Source organism: Phacochoerus africanus, chromosome 9, assembly GCF_016906955.1.
Source record: "Phacochoerus africanus isolate WHEZ1 chromosome 9, ROS_Pafr_v1, whole genome shotgun sequence".
Taxonomy (NCBI): domain Eukaryota; kingdom Metazoa; phylum Chordata; class Mammalia; order Artiodactyla; family Suidae; genus Phacochoerus; species Phacochoerus africanus.
This window is the reverse complement of record NC_062552.1, coordinates 52,088,162-52,110,800: the sequence shown is the minus strand read 5'-3', so window position 1 is coordinate 52,110,800 and position 22,639 is coordinate 52,088,162. Positions and strand designations below refer to the sequence as shown.

The window sequence follows — 22,639 nt, the reverse complement described above, 5'->3', positions numbered from 1 at the left end:
AGACATCATTATTGATCTTTGTGTCCTCAGCCCAAGGCAAATTGCCTCAGGAAACCCGGGGAGACGTCTTCTGATGGGTGACCTTTGTCCAGGGAGAAGGCCGTCCCTGTTAGATTGCAGTGGGATTTGAATCTCCAGTGTCAGGAAGTGTCCAGGATGAGAGTGCTGTTAACATTCCCTAATTTTTCATTTTGAATGTATAACAATGATTTCTGTTAGACAGGTAAGAATATCTAAGTAGCTACCAGTTAACCTAGAACATGCTTTATTAACTAGCTATGTTTTCCAGAGAAAGTTGGTTACAGAAATGATTTCATGAAAGTTCATTTATTTTCTTGATCCTTTATTAATGTTACTAGATATACAAAGTTCAACATATTGTCACTAATAAATACTAAAGTAAATAAAAACAAACTACTTCCACATAATTACAGATATTTTAAACAAATGCGGATGGATTTATTCTCAGTTAAGCATATAGTTTGAAACAATGCTAAAGTTACAAAAGATTAAACTTTAAAATAAATCATATTATTCCATAATGTAATCATTTATCAAAGAAAAAAACCCAATAAGTGTTTGATTTATTAGGAAATTTCCAGCATTTATAAATGCAGTCTGTTCTTGCTACTTCACTTAATGGCACCGCTCCTTCCCTCTTTCCCTTCTAAGCACTTTCTTCACACAGTATGAGGAGGAGGACATAATTGTGCCCAAACTGAGCCTGGCTCTTCTGCTGCGCTGTGACTCTGCGAACAGCAATTTAGGTGCATAATTATCTAAGGTTACCCTTAAGATTTCTTCAGAGCTGTCAATCATTCCTAAAGCTACTCTTGCAAATGCTTTTTCCTTTTTGGAAATACTGTCGTTCCAACCACATTATTCCCCCTATCCAACCTCTCCATTCTCTGTAAGCGCTTCTCAGGTGCTTGGGAAGCTTGAGAGGGAAAGATGGTTCTCAGAAATCATCCTATTCAGAAAGAAGCTCAAAGCCCATTAGGCTATTTTACAATCCTTGCTATAGGCCAGAAAGGGCGAACTGATAGGTAATTCTCCTAATTTGAAAAAGGAGAAACAGGTACAAAAAGAGATGAAGAAGCGACTTATTAACCATCTCTGACATTTGTTTTGGTTTTGGTATTTGGTTTTTTTTTTTTTTTTGGTCTTTTTAGGGCTGCAGCATATGGAAGTTCCCAGGCTAGGGGTCAAATCAGAGCTGTAGCCGCTGGCCTACACCAGAGCCACAGCAATGCCAGATCCAAGCTGTGTCTGCAACCTACACCATAGCTCATGGCAACACTGGATCCTTAACCCACTGAGTGAGGCCAGGGATCGAACCTGCATCCTCATGGATGCTAGTCAGATTGTTTCTGCTGAGCCACGGCGGGAACTCCCAATCTCTGACATTTGTTTAACACTTTGCCTTTGTGGATTATACTGTATCCTGTGACATGATGCTCAGAGCAAAATTTTTGTGAGGTAGGGAAAGCAGATATTCTTTTACAAATGAAGACACGGGGACTCCAAGATATGAGTCACTTGCCTAGGGTGGCAGAGACAGAAACTGATGTCATTGGAACTTGAACTCAGGTGCTGTGCTCCCCAGCGCCTGCAGCTTTACTTGTCACACGACCATACCTCCTACTAACCTGAACACAGTGAGGAGCAGTGTGGCCGTCTTCTTAGCACCAACCAAAACTTGGTTCAGGGTACACTATGCAGATGACTTGAAGTCAGCATCTAAAAAATACTGCTGTCTTGGAAGAAGACTCCATGTACCATTTTCAGCGGTGTTCTGGAGAGTCCTTGTGCACTTGATAGATGATAACTGGTACGTGAATAACCATATGATTTCCATAATTATAAACACAAGTATAAACAATAATAGATCAAGACAAGTAACCAGACAGTACGTTGGGATTAAAGTAGGTCAGACGGGAATGTGCATCATTCAACTTTCAGAAATGCAAAGTAAAGAACAATCTTGGCTAAAACATCAATACAAAATGGATTTTGAAATCTTGATTTCCTATAATAAATTTTCTCAATTTCTTGTTTAAAGTTTTAAAAAATGATTTGTTTTCGCTCGCTCTTGCAAATTTTTTCTGCTATATAGAAAATTGGGTTTGCCCTTGAAAAATCAGCATTTCTATTAGGTTCCTTTTAAACACAATTTGATGATTAGAAGGCCTTCACTGTGGGAGTGACCTTGCGGAAGAATTTATGACCTCGGGAATTTGTATTTTCAAAGATATAACCTGGAGGAGAAGGATAACTCGCAGGGCAGATCTCCTGTTTCTTTGGTGTATACTCTGTAGAGTACAAGGTTACGTCATCAAATGGACTGGAACTCTTGAAGGGAACATTTAAAGGTTTGCAGCTCTCTGTTGGAATCAACACATGTGGCACATAGTGAGATCTGAAAGTGCTCAAACCATCGAATTTTCCAGAGGGGTTGGGAATCTGCTGTTGCTTCTTAATAAGTTCTTGTCGACAAATTTCCCATGCTGGAAAATCTTCCTTCGTGGTGCTTTTTCCTTGGAAAGGAAAATTGTTATTTCTTCTATGAGAAACTGGCCTGATGGGAACCACACGTTTGGCCTGGTGTGGAATGTAGTCGAGGTGGCTTGTGCTGTCGCACTGCATGGCACCTGTGGGAGGGACATACTCGGGTACTTTCTTGGCGTCAGGTGGTGGGATTTCCCATGGTTGAAAACTTTCACGGAATTCAGTGCTTCCTTCAAAGTGAGCATTCTGGGCCACTCTGTTGTACGCAGGTCTGCAGATTTTTGCAGCCTCACCAGCAAGACCCTGAAAGTCATATCGGTGAGTTGTGAGATCCTCAAAGGGTTGGTGGGTTGGCTTGTAAACTTCTTTTGGCCTTGCGAACTTGAATTCTAGCTGATGAGGTACATAATCCAGGCGGTGACTTGTAGCACCATTAAAGGGGGCAGTGGAATGTTTGACCGCAGAGCTGGGCTTACAGCTTTGCCTAGGCTTTATCTCCTGAGGAACGTAGTCATCCTGAAATGTAGTCGAATTTCCAAATTTCACAGTAGGGGGATAGTAAGTTTGTTCTGGTTTATAAAATTCACTTTTCTGAATATCCCAAGCTCTATAGTCATCTTGAAAATTAAAAAGAAAAAAAAAAGAGTATGTTTAAAGCCGGAAGAAAACAACAACTTTGTAAAAATCGTGACTGACTTGTCTTATTATTTAGGTTTTCCATCTTTCCATTTCCTCTAGGACGCTGAACACTAGTCAAATATGACATTTCACTGATTCCCCTGATTTATTCTTTTTTCCTCATTTCCACTTTCCTCTTCCTCCCTGTCTGCCTTAATACATTTAACTTTCCACATTCAGATTCTTCTGATTATACAAGGGAATGGAACATCCGAGCCTGGCTGTTGATAGTTTTTGAAAGCCAAAAAGGATGTGTTTGGGATGAAGATAGAGTTTAGGAGATTATGACTGTGTTTCAGGAACTGGTTTGAGATTTTTGTTGAAATTTATAAAATGCTAAAGTAAAATGTAAAATCTAGGGATTAACATAAAATCCAGGGCCCTGATGTGTGGGCAAAATGATGTGGGTATTACTCCTTGCTTTGGAGGGACTCCTCAAAGGAGAAACTATTTCAACTCCATGGTACCCTAAGAATCCTACAGGACCCCCTGAGCAAAAATGCAGGGTAACTTGTAACATCTCCTAAAGATCATTGGTTTCAAATTTTCTCCTTAGGAAACGGGTTTCCAGGCCTTCCCCAAAGATAGAAGGCCATCTAGAGGTGAGAGGACTGAACTGAATGCTTTCAGCAAAGTGTTAGAAATTGTATGTAGAATTTAGAATGAACATCAGGGCTGAGTCTGAGATTTGGGGTTAAATACCTTAACACTGTTTCTTGCAGCTTACCTACTCCATGGATGGAAAACTGCAGTGCTTATATTTCAGCTGAGAGTTATTTAGGTTTTCCATTTCTAGATGAGAAGGGTAGAAAGGTGAGAAATACTACTGAGTTGACTTCAGCCCAAAATATGTATTTCTAAACACCAAAAATTAACTTATAAAAGAGGCTATACAAGATAAAATAGAAGAATCTCGGCTAAAGTCCACGCAGTGTTTATTGTACAGGCCAACGCTCAAATGCATACTATGTGGATACCTCCTTTGGAGAGAAAAATTCCTTGGCCATAGGCATTTCTGCCAAGATGGCCAAGTTTTAGACGAAATGATGACTCCCGTCCTCAAGCTACTGAAGTTGGGGTAAGAGTGGATACCTGACCCAAAAGCAGGTGTTCTTAGGGTAGTAGAGACCTGGCAAGAAACAACCTGGCAAGAAATGCTGTCTGGGTCAGGCCTCTTCTTGTTCTTGTGAATCTACGTTTGAAAATACAGAGCCAGATAAACATGGGAGAAGACTTTAAAAGGATGCCATGAAGCAGAATTAAAGAGCTGTAGTGAGTTGAAGACTTCAAAATGGACTTGTAAGGAAACAGAGATGATGCATAGGCAGAGGAGGCCAGTTAGCAGAATGGCAATCAGAGCAGATGTGCAAAGGGAAGTGAAGGTTCTGTCACAGAAACCACATAGCTCCTGGCAGAGATGGAGGGAGTAGTTCTTCCCACAAGCTTCCTCTGTAGTGACAGCTTTCCATTTCCAGTTCACATGAAGTTTTACCACAGACTCGCTTTTTCCTTGAGGCACCATGAGGGACTCTCTTGTCGTTTGCAATTAAAGTATAAAATTATAGCGCTATTTTTCAGTAACAAAAAGGAAACCACGGGATGTTATTGAAGGTCTATGGCTCCATATAAACATACGGGGAGACCCCTTGTTGCCAAAATGTCTGCAAGAAAAAGATGTTAATTTCATGAGGGAAACTAAATAGAAGAGAGTACTTGTCCCCTACCAAGCCAACTTTGGCTTTCAAAAAGGAAGCAAGAATTTGGAGATTGAGCGACAAGATCTGATAGCATGTATTAAGCATGAATTTTGATTCCAGATAACTGCAGAAAATTGATTGGCCTCTTGTAAATATCCCTATGCTCATATGCTGGTGATATTTATTATTTGTCCTGGAATGTTTATTAATAACATTCTAGCAATGCTTTTAAAACCTCACCGTCTTCATTAATATCATTGGTTCTCAGTATCTTACGGCACTTAAGGAAGAAACAAGCATAATGTCATCCCCATCTAACGATGCGGCCTGGTCATCTGGCAAATACAGTATTGCCCTTGTTAGATAAGGGCAATTCAGTTCCCTTAGCTCATTTAGAGGCTTTCTAACCACTAAAATCTAGACAGGAACTTTGCTTTCTCCTTAACAGCTTCAAGAGGCGCAGGCACGAGTTGCTTACCATGAATATTTGTTCACAGAGCTCCATCCCCATCCTTATGTCCTGAGCTGCTCTGGATTCCTGTTTGCGGACAAAGTCCTCCTCTGCCCATGCAAGTTCTTTTTCTTGGTAGTTGCAACTCTGTTCCCTGGTGTTGTCTTAAGGGCACCAATGAATTGGAAGCAATTTTCATAGAGTCTGGGCGCTCTATCCTTCCTCAATCAACACGCATCAAACTACTCAGTTTTAATCCTACCTGTAAGCTGATGACTCCCAAACCTTTCAAATACAGAACCCGCATATCTGTCTCCCTACTAGGCATCTCTATGCAGATGTCCACCAGGTAAACTAAGGCTTACTGTGTCCCAGATGAATTTATCATCTTGCTCAGACTCACATTATCCCAAAATAGCACATCAACAACCAAACACTATTATGAATCAGGCAACTCAGGTAAAATTTTCATCCAGCTGGCTTTCTCTCCCCTCACTTGCTTCTCCCTATTTCAAGTAGTTTTCAAATCCTGTCAATTTTACTTCCTAAATTTAGATCATTTCCTTATTGAGACAAACATGGAATGAATAGCCGCCTGATGAAATCATCAAAAATAAGAACAAGGAAATAGAAGAAACAATAAAAAAATGCAAAATAAGTTTAACATTTAAAAATAAAAGTTTCTCTAGGGTCTATAGTGAAATCATTTTTTTCATTCTTGATATTTATAATTAGTGTCTTTTTTCTTGGTCAGTGCTGTTATTCAACTTTATTATCCTTAAGAGAATCATATTCTGGTTTCATAAATTTTCTCTATTTTTTTTTCTCTTTTCAAATTCATTGATTGCTGCTCTTCATTATTTTTTCCTTCTACTTCACTTTGGGTTTATTGCTCAATTTTCTAGTTTCACAAGATGGAGGCTTAAACTATTAATTAGACTGTCTTTTAATACAAACATCTAATGCTATGAGTTTCCCTCTAAGCATTGCTTTAGATCCATCCCACAAATTTTAATATCATGTTCATTAAATAAATATTTTCATGTTCATTAAATAAATATTTTGAGTTTTGTAGGCTATATGGTTTGTGTGCCAACTACTCAAGTCTGACATTGTAGCATGAAAGCAGCACAGATAATAGGTAAATGAATAGCGATGCTGTGTCTCAGTAAATTTTACTTTTTTGTCCAATTTGTATTGGAAAGCTAGATATTGTGCATAGCACAGTAGAGAATGATATAAATAGTACTTATGTCCAGAAATAGATATATATTGTCATTTGCCAGGCCTTTAGTGAGTGGGGTTAAGTCAGCTCAATCAGTAGTTGAGCTAGGTGTGGGTTTCGTTGTTGTTCTGCTTATCTTTGGTGCCCGCCAGCTTTAAATTCCTTTGACATTATCTTGTGCTTAGGGTAGGGGCTGGTTTTCTTAATTTCTGCTCCATTCTCAGTTTCAAGCCTTCTCTTTGCACCTGCAGCTCAGACAATGTCTCTGTCACCTCGCTTCTTTTGAACAGTAAACAGTTGCTTGTTATTCAGTGTTCAGTAATCTGGGGTGTGTGTGTGTGTGTGATTCTCTGATCAGGTCTAGCCTCAGTCTTAAGCAAACCCTGTGTCCCTGTGTCTCGGAGATCAGTCTCCCTCAGTGTTTCTGTCCCTCTCCATAGTGTAGGGCTCTAAACGTTGGGCCCAGGACAACTTTCTGTTCTTCCTTCAGGTTAGAGGTTTGTTGTCATTGGTTTTTTTATTTCTCCTGTGATTTCAGCTCTCTGAAGTATTCATGAAAATTTATGATTTTGTATTTAGCTGGCTTCTTGTTAAGTTGGAAACACTTTTTCTAGCCATTTATATCCCACTCAGAAATTAGAAATCCTGGAATTTTCCTTATGGTCTGGTTTAAAATTACATCTTGAATTCTACACACCTGGGAGTTCTGGCTTGGCACAGGGGGTTAAGAGTCTGACTGCAGTGTCTCAGGTTACTGCGGAGGTGTGGGTTCAATACCCAGCCTGGCTCAGTTTGAGGACCTGGCATTGCCACAGCTGTGGCATAGGTCACAGCTGCAGTTCAATTTCAGTCCCTGGCCTAGGAACTTCTATGTGCCGCAGGTGTGGCCATTAAAAAAAAAAAGAAAGAAAGAAAGAAAGAAAGAAAGAAATAGAATTTTTATTGTGTGAAAAAAATTTCTCAGGGAAACCTTACTTGGTGCCTAAGTGCTTAGGTCAGGTTTTTTTTTACATGAACCCCTGTAACTGTATTCTTTCCTTTTGCTTTCTTAATTTCACATTGTACTATTGCAAACATGGTTAGTGAGTTGTTTAATATTTACCTCCCCCACTCAATAAAAGCTTCTAAACACTAACTGTCAAATAAATGAAGGGAAAAAAAAAATCTACACACCCAATTTCTTTAACTGATACAAGGCCATTCAGTTGTTTTTTTTTTTTCCCGTGGGTTAGTTTGACAAATTGTATTTTTCAAGGACTCTCTCAATTTTGTAACAATTACTGGCATAAATTCTTATATACATGGCATAAAGTCTTCCTATCTTTGTAATATATGCATAATCAATCTTTGAGTCTTAATTGTAATATTGATTTCATCTACATTTATTGTGGGGAATGATCTAGTTAAGTATTGCCATTTGCTTTTGATTGGTTACATATATCTTCTTTGCTCCTTTATCCCTTATCTCCTGCCTTCTTTTGGATTAACAAAGGGCACTATTATTATTTTTTCCATTAGCATTTTAATCATAATTATCTGTATTTTTAGAATAAAGATGCATTTTTGACCTATTAGGGGATCTTTTTGGCTCAATCTAAATTAAATTAATTTTTCTAACCACTTCTAGATCAGTAAAAAAACTTTCAACAGTTCTTCTGTCTTTTGTGCTATTGTTATACTTTACTTCCATATTTGTATAAAATCACCTAATTATTATTGTAACTTTTAAAAACCAGTATTTTTTTAGCGTTACCCACTTATTTACCCTTTCTACGTGCTTCATTCCTTCCTGCATTTCATGCTTCTCCCTGGAATCACTTTCCTTCAACCTGAAGAGCCTTCTTTAAGAACTTTTTGCAGTATAGGTCTGCTACTAACAAAGTTTCTTTCCTTTTTTTTTTCTGAAAATACCTTTATTTTTGTGATATTTTTGAAGGATATCTTCACATATATACAATTCTAGGATTCACTGATTTTGAAATTCTCAATTTTTTTTTCCTTTTAGTATTTTAAAGATGTCATTCCATTAGCTTCTGGCTCGCATAGCTTCTGATGAAGTTAAGTATATTTCTAATTCTTCTTCTGTAAGTAAAGTGTAGTTTTGCTCTTACTACTTTTAAGAATTTATCTTTACTTGGTTTTCAGAAGTTTGGTGAAACTTGCCAGGCATGGCTTCCTTTGTGTTTATTTCGGGGGTTTGTTGAGTTTCTTGAAGCTATGGTCTGATTCTTTCATCAGTTTTAGAAACTTCTCGACCATCTCAAATAGTTCCTGATTCTTCATGGGTCTCATCATGTTTTTTTATGTGCTGGGTGTCATGTATGGGAAAACCATAGTTGCTAAAATAAATGTTATTTTCAGCAGAAGACAGCTTGCTCTTTCCTCTATTAGGTAGGAAGGATATGGGGCAGGTAAGCTTGATCCATTTAGGAACTGAGCGAGGCTGGCATTCAGTGGCACCTTTAGTTAAGACATAGTCTTCCTCTAGTTATAAATTTCTCCAGGACAAGGTCTGTGGTGTGTTTGTAGGAGAGCTTCCATTCTAGAGGACTTTGTCTCCTAAGCACTTGCTCCCAAGTAAGACTGTGGGGTCTTTCTAGCCCAGTTTCTTAGCCCATCATGCCCCCTAAACACTCAGCAAACATCCTCTAAGGAAAACCAGCCATGCATTTGGGCTCCTTAAAGATTCCAATTTGTCATGCTAACCTACCTATAAGGTGCTCCTCTGGTTTCCCTTCCCCCTAGTAGAGTCCTTGAACTTATGCTACCCCAGTCTTCAGCCTGGGCCTAGACTTGAGAAATGCTCCCAAAGAAATAAACAGTTGGCTATCTCAGGTCTTCTAGGAAGAGCCCCTTCATCTCTGGAATTTCAGCCCTTTGCTTCCACAGCTGTCTGATACCATTAAAAATAGATTTTTAAAAAATCTATACTTTTTTACTTGTTTTGGAGGAAGCAGTGGCTTTCTGCCATCTACTATATCCTACATGGTAGTAGAACTAAAAAAAAAAAAAAAAAAATTTAGGGGCTACTAAAAAATATTAAGCTACTCAGTCTGACAGCCAAGGCTTCACAATCTGATCTCAACCAACCCACATTTTTTTAGAATTATACACCAGTCTCTCAGATCCTGAAATTCACTGGTCCTGATCATGTTCACTGAATTAACACTTTTATTTTTCCAACTTTATTTTTTGCTCATTTCATCCCAGCTTCTAGGAGGTCTCTTCTCTTTCTATATATCAATACTTACTAGTCTCTGATGCATTCTCAGACTAGTCTGGAGTGATATCTTGCTCAGTATAAATTTTTGAAGAACTGTTCCATTGATTTGCTAGTGAATTTTCCCCTCCTTCTTGTGATATCTCCTATTATTTCTTTCTTTTTTTTTGTCTTTTTGTCTTTTTGTTGTTGTTGTTGTTGTTGTTTGTTGTTGCTATTTCTTGGGCCGCTCCCGCGGCATATGGAGGTTCCCAGGCTAGGGGTTGAATCGGAGCTGTAGCTACCGGCCTACGCCAGAGCCACAGCAACGTGGGATCCGAGCCACGTCTGCAACCTACACCACAGCTCACGGCAATGCAGGATCGTTAACCCACTGAGCAAGGGCAGGGACCGAACCCGCAACCTCATGGTTCCTAGTCGGATTCGTTAACCACTGCTCCACGACGGGAACTCCCTATTATTTATTTCTAATGTGACTGTTTAATTTTTCATGCTATTACTGCTTTTTCTTAACTATAAAGTTTGTAAATGTCAACAACCATGCTTAATTCAGACCTCTGTATTCCTAATAGTGCCTAGCATACAGAAGAGTAATCCCTAAAAAGTACTTATCAAATCAAATACTGAGCTATTTTCATTATCTGCATTTCAATCTGAATGAATTTCAAAATCAGGGCTGCTGGGAGCAGATACATTTCTGTGTCATCAGTTTCATAGAACCACATCTACAGAATCGAGATAGCATACTTCTTACAGTCTTGTAGAGTTTTGTTTTTGTTTTTAATTATATTCCATTTCTGCCTTTCCTCTGTTCTCTGATTCTTAGGTTATGGTGAGAGTCTCCTTTCGTGATTTCTCCTACGTATCTACGAAATAAATAAGTATCTACAAAACCTGAGCTACAGTCGTCACACAGAACCATGAAATATTCCCTTGGTCCTTAGTATTTGTTTTCTCATGCCCCCAAACATGGAAATACAAGAATATCTTTTCCCCATTAGAGAAGATCAGTAGAGAGAAGGCCAGAAGGAAGCCAGGAATCCTCAATATTATAAGATCAGATCAATTTTTAGAAGGAAACTGGTCATACTCTTCCAGCAGGGAGCCAGTTGCCAGCAGGGAGAAGGCATTCCATGCTGGAGGTCTTAGAGGAGCAGATTCCCTGTGTGGTGGCCCAACCTCATATGTCAGTGGGTAGACAAGCCTATTTCATTGCAAGGTTCAGTATCAGGGGTCACCTGCTAAGAGATGTAAGCTTTATCCTCTATTCCAGCCTTTATCAGTATAAAGGGAATATTTTGGTTCTCTGCTAACCCTTTTACTTTATCAACTGGGTCAGACCTTGAATGGTGAAGAGGGTTGCTATTTATTTGACTTTGTCAAAGGCTCCAGTATGCTTGGTAGTGTTCCAACTCATTCTGGGGTGGAAGGAAAGGAACAGTGAGAACTACATATGGCATAATGTGACATATATGACATTATGCTTGCTCAATGGTATCCTTTGTTTTTATGGTTTGAGGTAGAGAAAACTAATTAAGTGGCTGAATTTGGACAGGAATCTAGGTCTCTTGACTCTCAATCAAGTAAATAGTCTTTTTTTTTTTTTTTTTTTTTCACCGTGCAATACTATCTTGACCAAAGAGAAAAAGTTTTTTTTCCTAAGCCATGGAGACCAAGTTTGGCAACACACCAAAATTATGATTTGGTGTTAGATGTCAAAGCTGGAAGTGAGTTTTATTTTTTGGCTCTTTAATTTTTTTTTTTTTATTATTGTCTTTTTAGGCCTGCACCTGGGGCAATGGAAGTTACCAGGCCAGGGGTCGAATTGGAACTCAGCTGTCGGCCTACACCACAGCCACAGCAACACCATATCTGAGCTGTGTCTGTGACCCACACCACAGCTCATGGTAACGCTGGATCCTTAACCCACTGAGTGAGGCCAGGGATGGAACCTGCAACCTCATGGCTCTTAGTCAGATTCGTTTCCACTGTGCCATGACGGAAACTCTGGCTCTTTAATTTTTGAAATGGCAAGTTACCTTTATAGGTTGGGACAGTGTCCAACTTTCCTTTTTTAACTTGTTGTCTCTCCAAAGGCCGGACTATTGCCACAGGCTGCACTTTATAAGAATTAAAATCCCGTTTGTAGGTAGTACCAAGGTCAATCTCCCCCTGTTTTGGTTTATACTCTTCTGGTGCATGGCGAGGCTGTTTGACTATTTCATAAGGACGATAATCCGACCTGAAATATATAAATTTGAAACATAGCCTCATAGATTTTAAAAAACTTATTATTTCAATGCAGTACTGAAATTTTCAAGACTTTTTTTTTACTTGAAAAGTCTAAGAAGATATTAAAATGGTGATGGTTGATAATCTACTTGAAAGAGATTATTGAATTCCTTTATGTCTTACCCAATGACTAAATATCTTAAGAAAAATAAGTGTCAAAACTCCTACTCTTTAAAACATCTTTACAATGGCTCTTCAGTTAACTGGATCTTACATAAATAAAATCTTCAAATAATCAAATTTTTTTTTTCTAATCTGGAAGGAAATCTTAGGTGAAAGATTTAATGAGTCTGAGAAAAAAAAGTTAAACACATCCCCTGGGTCCACTTTGTCAAAATCCTTATTCATCCTGTTAAAGACTCTAATAAACATTTGGGCACATTCTCTTCTAGTTGAAGTTTTGCTGTCTTTCTGTTCATTGCTAAATAATCATTTTTTAAAAAATAATGTATGCCTAAATTCTGGCCTTTAGACATAAATCATGTCCGTAGTATGCACGTCAGTCTAACAGATGTTTAGGTCCCCTGGGAGCCCTCGCCAGGCATGGTAGTTATACGGTACCCCCGTCACCCTGGGCATCATGTAACATTATGTGGCGGAGGCAGATGCAGACCCATCAGACCACCTGGGTCCAAATCCTGGCTCTGTCACTCACTAGATAGATGTTGGACAGCTTAGTTCACTTGTCTATGCTCCAGTTTCCTTATATAAAAATAGGACAATAATGTCATCTACATCATAGGTTTGTTTTAAGGATTGACACATACATGCCATGTACACCATACATGAGTGTTTAGGCAAATGTAAGGATAGTATGTTAGCTACTGCTATTATTACCACAAGTCTTCAAAATTGCCCTTTCCCCCTCTCTTTGGGACTCTATTGACTGCTTTACTCCTTTTAGGATTTATTTAAACCATCTTGTATTAATCAATGCTTTCTGAATATGTCCATAAACTCCAAAAAGCCAGAACTCACCCAATCCCTTCTCTGTTCGTGATGTGACTTCTTAGACTTGCTGACTCCATTTCCTCAACCCACTTCGACCTGGTTTCCAGCACTGTCACTTCTCTAACACAGCTTGAAGTTTCACAGCAACTTCTATGTGCCTAAATCCATTAGACTTTTTTAGTCCTCATCTTTCTTTCTTTTCCTTTTTTTTCTTTTTGTCTTCTGTCTTTTGTCCTTTTCGGGCCGCACCAGTGGCACGTGGAGGTTCCCAGGCTAGGGATCGAATCAAAACTGTAGCTGCCGGCCTACACCACAGCCACAGCAACACCAGATCCGAGCCACGTCTGCAAACTACACCACAGCTCACCCAATGCCAGATCCTTAGCCCACTGAGCAAGGCAGGGATCGAACCTGCAACCTCATGGTTCCTAGGCGGATTGGTTTCTGCTGCGCCATGACGGAAACTCCAAGTCCTCATCTTTCTTGACCTCTCAAACAGTAATTTATGTTTCCCTGTCTCTGGGAACCTCTCTCTCCCTGCCTGCCTCGTTATTGCTTCTCAAGTCTCCTCTGCAGCTTCATCCTCCTCCCCTCAGGCATGAAGCGGACCTACACACTCTCCTCTTCTCATCCAATGTTCTCTTCAGTCACTAGCTATGGAGAAATGCCTCTCAAGCCTAATCTCAGCTCAGACCTCCTTTCTCAGCTCGATACCAGTATTTACAATGGCCTCTTGGATAGTCAAGGGCACCTCAAAATTTAGTATACCCCTAATCAAACTATTTTCGTCCAACAAATCTGGTCTTTTTTGCCTGTTCCTTATTTTAGTGAATGGCATCTTCTCCTCAGCTGCAGTCAGAAACCTAGGACTAACCCTTCATGCCTCACCTCTCTCCTGTATTTATTTCCTCATCAACTCCTGTCAGCTTTGCCTCCTAAATGTCTCTTAAACCTAACTGCTTTTCTGTATCTCATCAACAACCGAATAGTCCAGACTCATTCAAATGGATGCAATAGCTTCCTAAACTCATTTACGAGTTCTGTCTCTAATCTTTTTTCCACAAGGCACCCAAAGTAGTCCTTTCATGTGGAAATTTGATCGGGACATTCTCCTTAGCTTCTTCCTTACCCCTTTTAGTATTCACCTCAACAAACCAAAAACAAGAAAGAGAAGAACGCTCCAGTGGCTTCTTATTGCTCTAAGGATATAGAAAACACTGAATATGGCCTCTTTCACTAGCCTCCACTCATACTGTGCTTTGTCGTGCTTTCTCTGCTCCTGGTGGCCTTCTTTCCATGTCTTCCACTCTGCTCTCTGCCTGAAATGCACTTTCTTACCCTTGTAATCTAGTTAATTGCTTTCCATCCTTTCAGATTTTCACTCATTCTTCTCATTTCTCTGACAAAGTCAAACTTCTTATTCTGGCTCTCAAGTTCCTTTGCGCCTATACGTCATAAATCTGACCACTGCTGCAATGCAATTTCATAATTATTTGAATGTTTTTGCCACCTTCACTAGAGTTCAGTGTCGTTGAGCTCAGAGATCATGGCCGTTTCTGCTCACTGCTGTATCCCAGATGCCTAGCATAGTGCCTGACACCTAATAAATGCTTAACAAATATTATTTAACGGACACATAACAGTAGAAATCACATACCTCTGCTTCTCAAGACACCTGAGTTATTCTTTGCTCTTCTCAAATACCAGCTAGAGAGGAATGGGCTAAAATGCACTCAGGAAGTGTAAGAATCAGGGAGAGGACAGAGAAAGCTTAGAGGTCTTAGTTTCTCTAGTTAGATTAGTTAAGTGTTAGAAAGTATACTTCTAAACCTAAAGCAACTTTCCACGGAGAAGTTATAAAGGGTAAATGCACTCTTACTCATCTCATACGTCCCCAAACACCTGCCATGTCTGGAATCATAGTTTTAAGGGCAGACTGCCCTCTCCCCCCTGCCCCGCAGCAGGCATCTATTTCCACAACTGTAATGCATCAGAGGACCAAAAGTCCTGTACAAGTCCGGACATCTGCTCTTTATACAGTCTCGTCCTATATTATAGAAAAATATAGAACAGTAATGACAACTTATTCTTTGTTTGCACAGATGAATCAGCTGCTTTTTGCTGCCTAGTCAACATGGTCAACATAAGGGAGTCAAGCAAGTGTTATAAAGCCCTAGAATAGGGCTCTTGGAAAGACTGCGAGTTCCTAGTCAAAATACAAAGAAAAGATCTAGTGTTTTACTAAGTGGAAAGAGGATGATTTAAGAAGTAGAAGTTTTCATTTTGTTGGCATATTTGAACCTTTAGGGAGTTGGGACATTTCTTTTTAAAGAATTTTTATTTATTTATTTTCACTATTAAAGGCTTTTTTTTTTGTCTTTTGTCTTTTTAGGGCCACACCTGCAGCATGTGGAGGTTCCCAGGCTAGGGGTGTAATTGGAGCTGTTGCTGACGGCCTACCCCACAGCCATTGCAACGCCAGAGCTGAGCCGCGTCTGTGACCTACACCACAGCTCATGGCAACACCGGATCCTTAACCCACTGAGCAAGGCCAGGGATTGAACCCGCAACCTCATATTTCCTAGTCAGATTCGTTTCCACTGAGCCACAATGAGAACTCCTATTAAGGGCTACTTGAATAGGGTAACAGAAAACCCAGAATTGAAAGCAATTGCTTAAAAAAAAAAACAAAAAAAGATATGGCAGGTTAAACTTTCCTGATTTTAACATGTACAGTTGGTTAAATGCAAAATATGTACTCAATAAAAATGAATATTGTGAAATTTATTTCACATATCCATTATGAATCATTATCCTATCAAGGAAGAAAGGAGTAAAGGTGAAAAAAAAAGAGCAGCCATTCCCACTTGCTCTATCCCAATCAACTGTTCAATTCCTTCATCTCATTTACCATAATCTGACACTACCTTGTTTATCAGGACTATAAACAAGAGTGGGAAAGTCCTTCTTTCTGTTCCATGTCATACATGGTGAACAGTCCAGTATGTGCCCATTGCATTGAGTCTGTAGCCACAGAATCACCAGCAATGCTACTTAAAAATGCATATTCCTGGGAGCCACTCCATTACAAACAAAATACAAAGACTGTTTTAGGTGGAGCTCTGGAATCTGGAATTTTAACCCTTTTAGATGATTCCAAATCACACCAGTCTGAGTACTATGGAAAAACTTTCAAATTTCTGGAAAAGCCACACACCTACAGAAGCACTGCAAGAGTTGCCCAAAATGCCAGAGGTATAAGTATTGGGCTAAAAGTTTGAAAGTCTCTACCTTTGCTATGTAAGTATAATGAGCTCTCCCTGAAAAGAAAATGGATAGCATTAAAAATTAAAGTTGTTATAGCATTTTAAAAATGCTAAATTATAGAAATCTGATATATGAGTTCCTTGAAAGCAAGAACTTCTATTTGATTTTTTTTTTTAAGGCCACACCTGCAGCATATGGAAGTTCCCAGGCTAAGGTTGAATCAGCTGCAGCTGCAGGCCTACACCACAGCCATAGCAATACAGGATTCAAGCTACATCTGCAACCTACACCTCAGCTTGCAGCAATAGAAGATCTGGAAAGCACTGAACCAGGCCAGGGTTTGAACCCGCATCCTCACAGCGACAGCATTTTGTCCTTAACACACTGAGCCACAACAGGAACTCCAACTTACTGATATTTTTATACTTAATGCCTAATATTGTACTTTGAATATAGTGTGCACATAAACAGAAGAAAGAAAGAATTAATCCATTGAACTGACAAAGATACAAAGTGATCAAAAAAGGTGAGTCAAATAAAAGTTTAGGTTTAAAGGACTTTTTTGTCTTTCACACACTGAATAAATATTGAGTGCCTGAATAATAATGAGCTAGTAGGATTGTAATAGGTTAATAGAATGCTGAGAGAAGAACAGACATAGTTCCTGCTTTCATGGAACACTGAAACAAATCTAATCATAAATAATACGCAGATGCTTTGAGAACTTACAGAGAGGACTTTTACCTAGCTTGAAAACTGGGAGAATGTTAGAGAAGGCTTTTCAGAGTGATAACTGTGTTGAGAGCTATAGGTTGAATGGACATTAACTAGGGTAAGAGACAGCAAAAGTTCCTGGTAGGTAAAATAGTATCTTGGAAGGCCCTGTAACAAGGAAAACCTGGTCTTTCAAACTTTCAAGAAATGAAAAATGTCCTATGGCACATAACCATAAGGCTGCAAAGGGCATTAGAGTGAAAATAAATCCATGAAGAAAGTAGGAACCAAACAATGAAGGGATTTTGGTGTATGGTAAATATAATGGGAACATATAAGAGCAGTTTAGCAGAGAGGTGATAGGATTAGATCTGCATTTTGAAAAGGGCATCTTGGTCAGTTAAAGTTAGAAAATAGAGCAGAGATGCAAAAACTAGAGTAGATACAAACATAACCATTAGGAAGCTACTGCATCCCTCTAAGTGTTGGTCACAGTGGAAAGCAGATAAACACAGAGATTTTACGAGGTTTGAAAAAACAAAAACAAACAAACAAAAAACCACGGGCATACACCATGACCAAGTGGGATTCATCCCAGGTTCAAAACGATGGTTCAACACATGCAAATCAACCAATGCTATACACCACATTAACAGAAGAAGTCAAAAGCCACAGGATCATCTCAATAGATGCAGAAAAAGCATTTGACAAAGTTCAACATCCATTCATGATAAAAAAAAAACTCTTACAAAAGTGGGTATAGAGGGAATGTACCTTAACGTAATAAAAGCCATTTATGACAAACCCACAGCCAATATAATACTCAATCGAGAAAAGCTGAAAGCCTTCCCACTAAAATCTGGAACAAGACAAAGATGCCCACTCTCACCACTTTTATTCACCACTGTATTGGAAGTACTAGCCACAGCAATCAGACAAACGAAAAAAATAAAAGGTATTCAAATTGGAAGAGAGGAGGTAAAACTGTCACTGTATGCAGATGACATGATACTATATATAGAAAACCCTAAGGACTCGGCCCAAAAACTACTCGAACTGATCAGTAAATTCAGCGAAGTAGCAGGATATAAGATTAACATTCAGAAATTGGTCACATTTTTGTATACTAACAATGAAATATTAGAAAAGGAAAACAAAAATACTTTTTAAAATTGCACCCCAAAAAATCAAATACCTGGGAATAAACCTGACCAAGGAGGGGAAAGACTTATATGCTGAGGACCATAAAACATTAATCAAGGAAATGAAAGAGGACTCAAAGAAATGCAAAGATATTCCATGCTCCTGGGTTGGAAGAATTAATATTGTAAAGATGGCCATACTACCCAAAGCAATCTACAGATTCAGTGCAATCCCTATCAAATTACCCATGACATTTTTCACAGAACTAGAGCAAATAATCCAAAAATTTATATGGAACCACAGAAGACCCAGAATTGCCCAAGCAATTCTGAGGAACAAAAACCAAGCAGGAGGCATAACTCTCCCAGACTTCAAGCAATACTACAAAGCCACAGTCATCAAGACAGTGTGGTACTGGTACCAAAATAGACAGACCAATAGAACAGAATAGAGAACCCAGAAATAAACCCAGACACCTATGGTCAATTAATCTTTGACAAAGGAGACAAGAATATAAAATGGGAAAAAGACAGTCTTTTCAGCAATTATTGCTGGGAAAACTGGACAGCCACATGTAAATCAATGAAACTGAAACACACTCTCACACCATGCACAAAAATAAATTCAAAATGGCTTAATGACTTAAATGTAAGACAAGACACCATCAAACTCCTAGAAGAGAACATAGGCAAAACATTCTCTGACATCAGCATTACAAATGTTTTCTCAGGTCAGTCTCTGAAGGCAACAGAAATAAAAGCAAAAATAAACCAATGGGACCTAATCAAATTGACAAGCTTTTGCACAGCAAAGGAAACCAAAAAGACAGCAAAAAGACAACTTACAGAATGGGAGAAAATAGTTTCAAGTGATGCAACTGGCAAGGGCTTAATCTCTAAAATTTACAAACAACTTATACAACTCAACAGCAAAAAAGCCAGCAACCTAGGGGAAAAATGGGCAAAAGACCTGAATAGAGATTTCTCCATAGAATATATATAGATGGCCAACAAGCACATGAAAAAATGCTCAGCATCACTGATTATTAGAGAAATACAAATCAAAACTACTATGAGGTACCACCTGTCAGAATGGCCATCATTAATCCACAAATAATAAATGCTGGAGAGGGTGTGGAGAAAAGGGAACCCTCCTGCACTGTTGGTGGGAATGTAAGCTGGTACAACCACTATGGAAAACAGTATGGAGGTACCTTAGAAAACTATATATAGAGCTATATATAAAACTACATATGACCCAGCAATGCCACTCTTGGGCATGTATCTGGAAAAAACTTTCCTTGAGAAAGACACATGCACCCGCATGTTCATTGCAGCACTACTCATAATAGCCAAGACATGGAAACAACCCAAATGTCCATCAACAAATGACTGGATTAAGATGTGGTGTATATATATACACAATGGAATACTACTCAGCCATAAAAAAGGACAAAATAATGCCAGTTGCAGCAAAATGGATGGAACTAGAGACTTACTAAGTGAAGTAAGTCAGAAAGAGAAAGACATACCATATAACATCACTTATATCTGGAATCTAATATACAGCACAAATGCACCTTTCCACAGAAAAGAAAATCATGGACTTGGAGAATGGACTTGTGGTTGCCAAGGTGCAGTGGGAGGGAGTGGGATGGACAGGGAATTTGAAGTTAATAGATGCAGACTATTGCCTTTGGGATAGATAAGCAATGAGATCCTGCTGTGTAGCACTGGGAATTATATCTGGTCACTGATGATGGAGCATGATAATGTGAGAAAAAAGAATGTATATATGTATGTGTGAATGGGTCACCTTGCTATACAGTAGAAAACTGACAGAACAGTGTAAATCGGCTATAATGGGAAAAAAATAAAAATCTTTAAAATTAAAAAAAAAAAAGGGAGTTTCACGGTGGTGCAGCAGAAACAAATCCAACTAGTATCCATGAGGATGAGGTTCCATCCCTGGCTGCTCTCAGTAGGCTGGGGATCCAGTGTTGCTGTGAGCTGGATGCAGTTTGGATCCCACATTGCTGTGGCGGTGGTGTAGGCTGGCTGCTGTAGCTCCAATTCAGCCCCTAGTCTGGGAACTCCCATATGCCAACAGGTGCAGTCCTAAAAAAGCAAAAAAAAAAATATATATACACACACACACACACACACACACACACACACACACACAATTTCCTCCCTCTTTTTCTTTTTGACATTCTAACTTAATTCTCTCTGATTTTCTCAAGTTGTGACTCAAATGTTTTTATTTTGCTTCATCTTAAATCGACTAAAGATTTTAATTTAAAGAGTTAAAAAAAAACTTTATTAAAACCAGAAGAGGTGGGAGAAAAATAGAAAGCAAATAGTTTCTTGATATTTACTTAAATGTTGTTATTCCTTCCATTTTACCACGATATGCTCGAACTTCTTCCTTGGGTTTCAGACTCTGAGGTGGAAGAACATTGCCATACATAGGATATTTTTCCAGGTACTCAGTTGTGGGATAAGACACACCAGAATTTTCATAAATCTTGGTGGTTCCATGTGGGCAATGATGTCGCCTGTGCAAAGACAAATAACTCATCAGAGTTTAACTCACACATGATCAATTATATTTACATAGGGCAGAGAAAAATAATGGATAGATGGTTGCTTGGCTGCTGTAGTGAAAGAAATAGACATTTGAAAAGATTTAGTTACATAGTATGTAAAAAAAGATTCAAACAGCCACATGTAGCAAGATGTAGCAGATGCAGGTCAAATTTCCCTCCAGAAGTCTGTTGACAATCTTGATCCTCCTAGAGATGGGCAACTATTGAAATGTTAATGAAGTTTTTCTCCTCCTCACCCTCTTCCTTTATTTCAAGCCAGTACTTAGCACCTTGATTTTCCCTGTTGCAGGGCTTTGGGAGGGGCAGAGGGCAGAGGTGCCTTTAGTCAACTCATTTACCTGTCTTTTTTAAAACAATGCATAGAAGAAATAAAATCAGGTGTCCTTCTGGAGATAGGTCTAAGAGGAAACAGACTGTCTTGTCCTGCAAAAGGGGGGAAGCTGGATGACTTTCCCAGAAAGAGGAAGGAGGTAAATGATGAAGGGAAAAGGGCTCTTAGAAAGGGGAGTGTGTGTCTTTGCCCCTCCCTATCAGTGTTCCAGGAAGCAGCAGCTCTCAAGTATTGGCTACATGGACCCCTACAATAGTGGCTCATGGCTTTACCAAGATCTTTGTACCTCATAAACCTGAAAGCAGGGGTGGCACCACTCTTGAAGGGATTACGTGAACTTCAGCAAGAGACATTTCAGGGGGAAGCATTACCAACGTTTAAAGCCCAGAGGGGACTCTTCTTGCATTGGCAATGCCTCAGCTCCCTGGATCACTTTACCCCTTGAAGAAAAGGAATCCTCCAACATAATCAAGACTGAAATTTCCGACAGTTGTATGGGAAAGGAACTTGGGTTAGGCAGAAATTAATTTAAAGATAAGAAAGAAAAGTAATCATTTTTCTTGCACATCAGGGCTTTCAGATATGAATCAAACCTTCAAATGTCAATTTGTTTTTTAATCTAGCTTTGATTATTAATTATAAAGAATACATCATAAAACTAAGGGGGAAACTGCTTTCTATCAACGTGCAAAGTGTTTTTCCTTTTAAGGGGATTACAACGCAACGGGAATGACATATTCATAGTATTTATTTAGCAAATAGTGACCTAATCCTTGGGTCAACAGCGAAGCTGCGGAAGGATAGATGGCGGGACGTTGTTGGGCAGGACTCACTGACCAATTCCGGCTTTCAGGGTGGAGACTACGCGCTACCGTTTCAATCAGTCAGATTCCAAAGGAGCGCAACCTGGGTGGGAATGTGAATAAGCTTCGGCTTGGACATAAAGCTAGGGATAGAAGGAAGCATAACACGGGCCAAAATTCGTAGACTTGCACACCACGCTATTCTTCTTCCATTTCCTTTATTTAGTTAGTTTTGTTTGTTTGTTTGTGTGGGGCATACACTCTCGCAGTCGGATCAGATCGCATCACTTAACTTACTAGCCTGATATATCCAGCCGCTGCTACACAGGCGTATATTATTCACTTGGCCGGATGGCATTTCAGTTTGCGACCCTGGATAGGGAGAAGGGTAAAGGAACCGTTTAACCCAAGATAGCTGGCGGGTGTGAAGCCGGCATTCGCTGACCCAGGTAAGAGGGGACGTCGCTGCGCCCGCGTCCCTGCACCCCCGTGGGGCGGCCACCCTGAGAGCTCCGTCCCCCGAGGCCCCAGCTCGCTCCAAAGCCCTGACCGTTTCTTACCCACAGGTACAAATCTGACACAGACACCAGCTCCTCATGCTCAAAGCTAGCGGATTCGCTCAGCAGCTCCTCTGCACCTGAGGCTTCTGAGTGTCCACCGCGCCTACCGTAGTCAAGGCAACCGCTGGGCGTCCGGGAGACGGACGCGGCGCCGTTTTCCGGTGGCGTCAGAGACGCGCGCAGGTCAAAGG

The 22,639-nt window shown here is 39.6% G+C and overlaps 1 protein-coding gene across 2 annotated transcripts; it reads right to left on the bottom strand.

Moving 5' to 3' along the window:
- Window positions 1–1,351: 1,351 nt before the first annotated feature.
- SAXO2 (stabilizer of axonemal microtubules 2) lies at window positions 1,352–22,601 on the bottom strand. 2 transcript variants are annotated; one of them, XM_047794490.1, is made up of 5 exons: window positions 22,449–22,515; window positions 22,186–22,260; window positions 20,524–20,703; window positions 11,819–12,021; window positions 1,352–3,125 (listed from the first exon to the last, which is right to left on the bottom strand). In XM_047794490.1, exons 3-5 carry the CDS (start codon window positions 20,613–20,615, stop codon window positions 2,182–2,184), a joined length of 1,239 nt encoding a protein of 412 aa, XP_047650446.1. In that variant the 5' UTR covers window positions 20,616–20,703; window positions 22,186–22,260; window positions 22,449–22,515; the 3' UTR covers window positions 1,352–2,181. The 2 variants fall into 2 exon arrangements, with proteins under 2 accessions (XP_047650446.1, XP_047650445.1); XM_047794489.1 differs by lacking the exon at window positions 22,186–22,260 and having other exon boundaries at window positions 22,449–22,601.
- Between the last annotated feature and the right edge of the window lie 38 nt (window positions 22,602–22,639).

Coding starts and splice junctions, on each gene's coding strand:
- SAXO2 (XM_047794489.1), bottom strand. CDS start 22,486: ATGAGGAGCTGGTGTCTGTGTCAGATTTGTACCTGTGG. Junction 12,022..20,523: donor GAAGGAATAACAACATTTAA/GTAAATATCAAG, acceptor TATATATTTCAG/GTCGGATTATCGTCCTTATG. Junction 3,126..11,818: donor CACTGTCCCAACCTATAAAG/GTAACTTGCCAT, acceptor TTAATTTTCAAG/ATGACTATAGAGCTTGGGAT.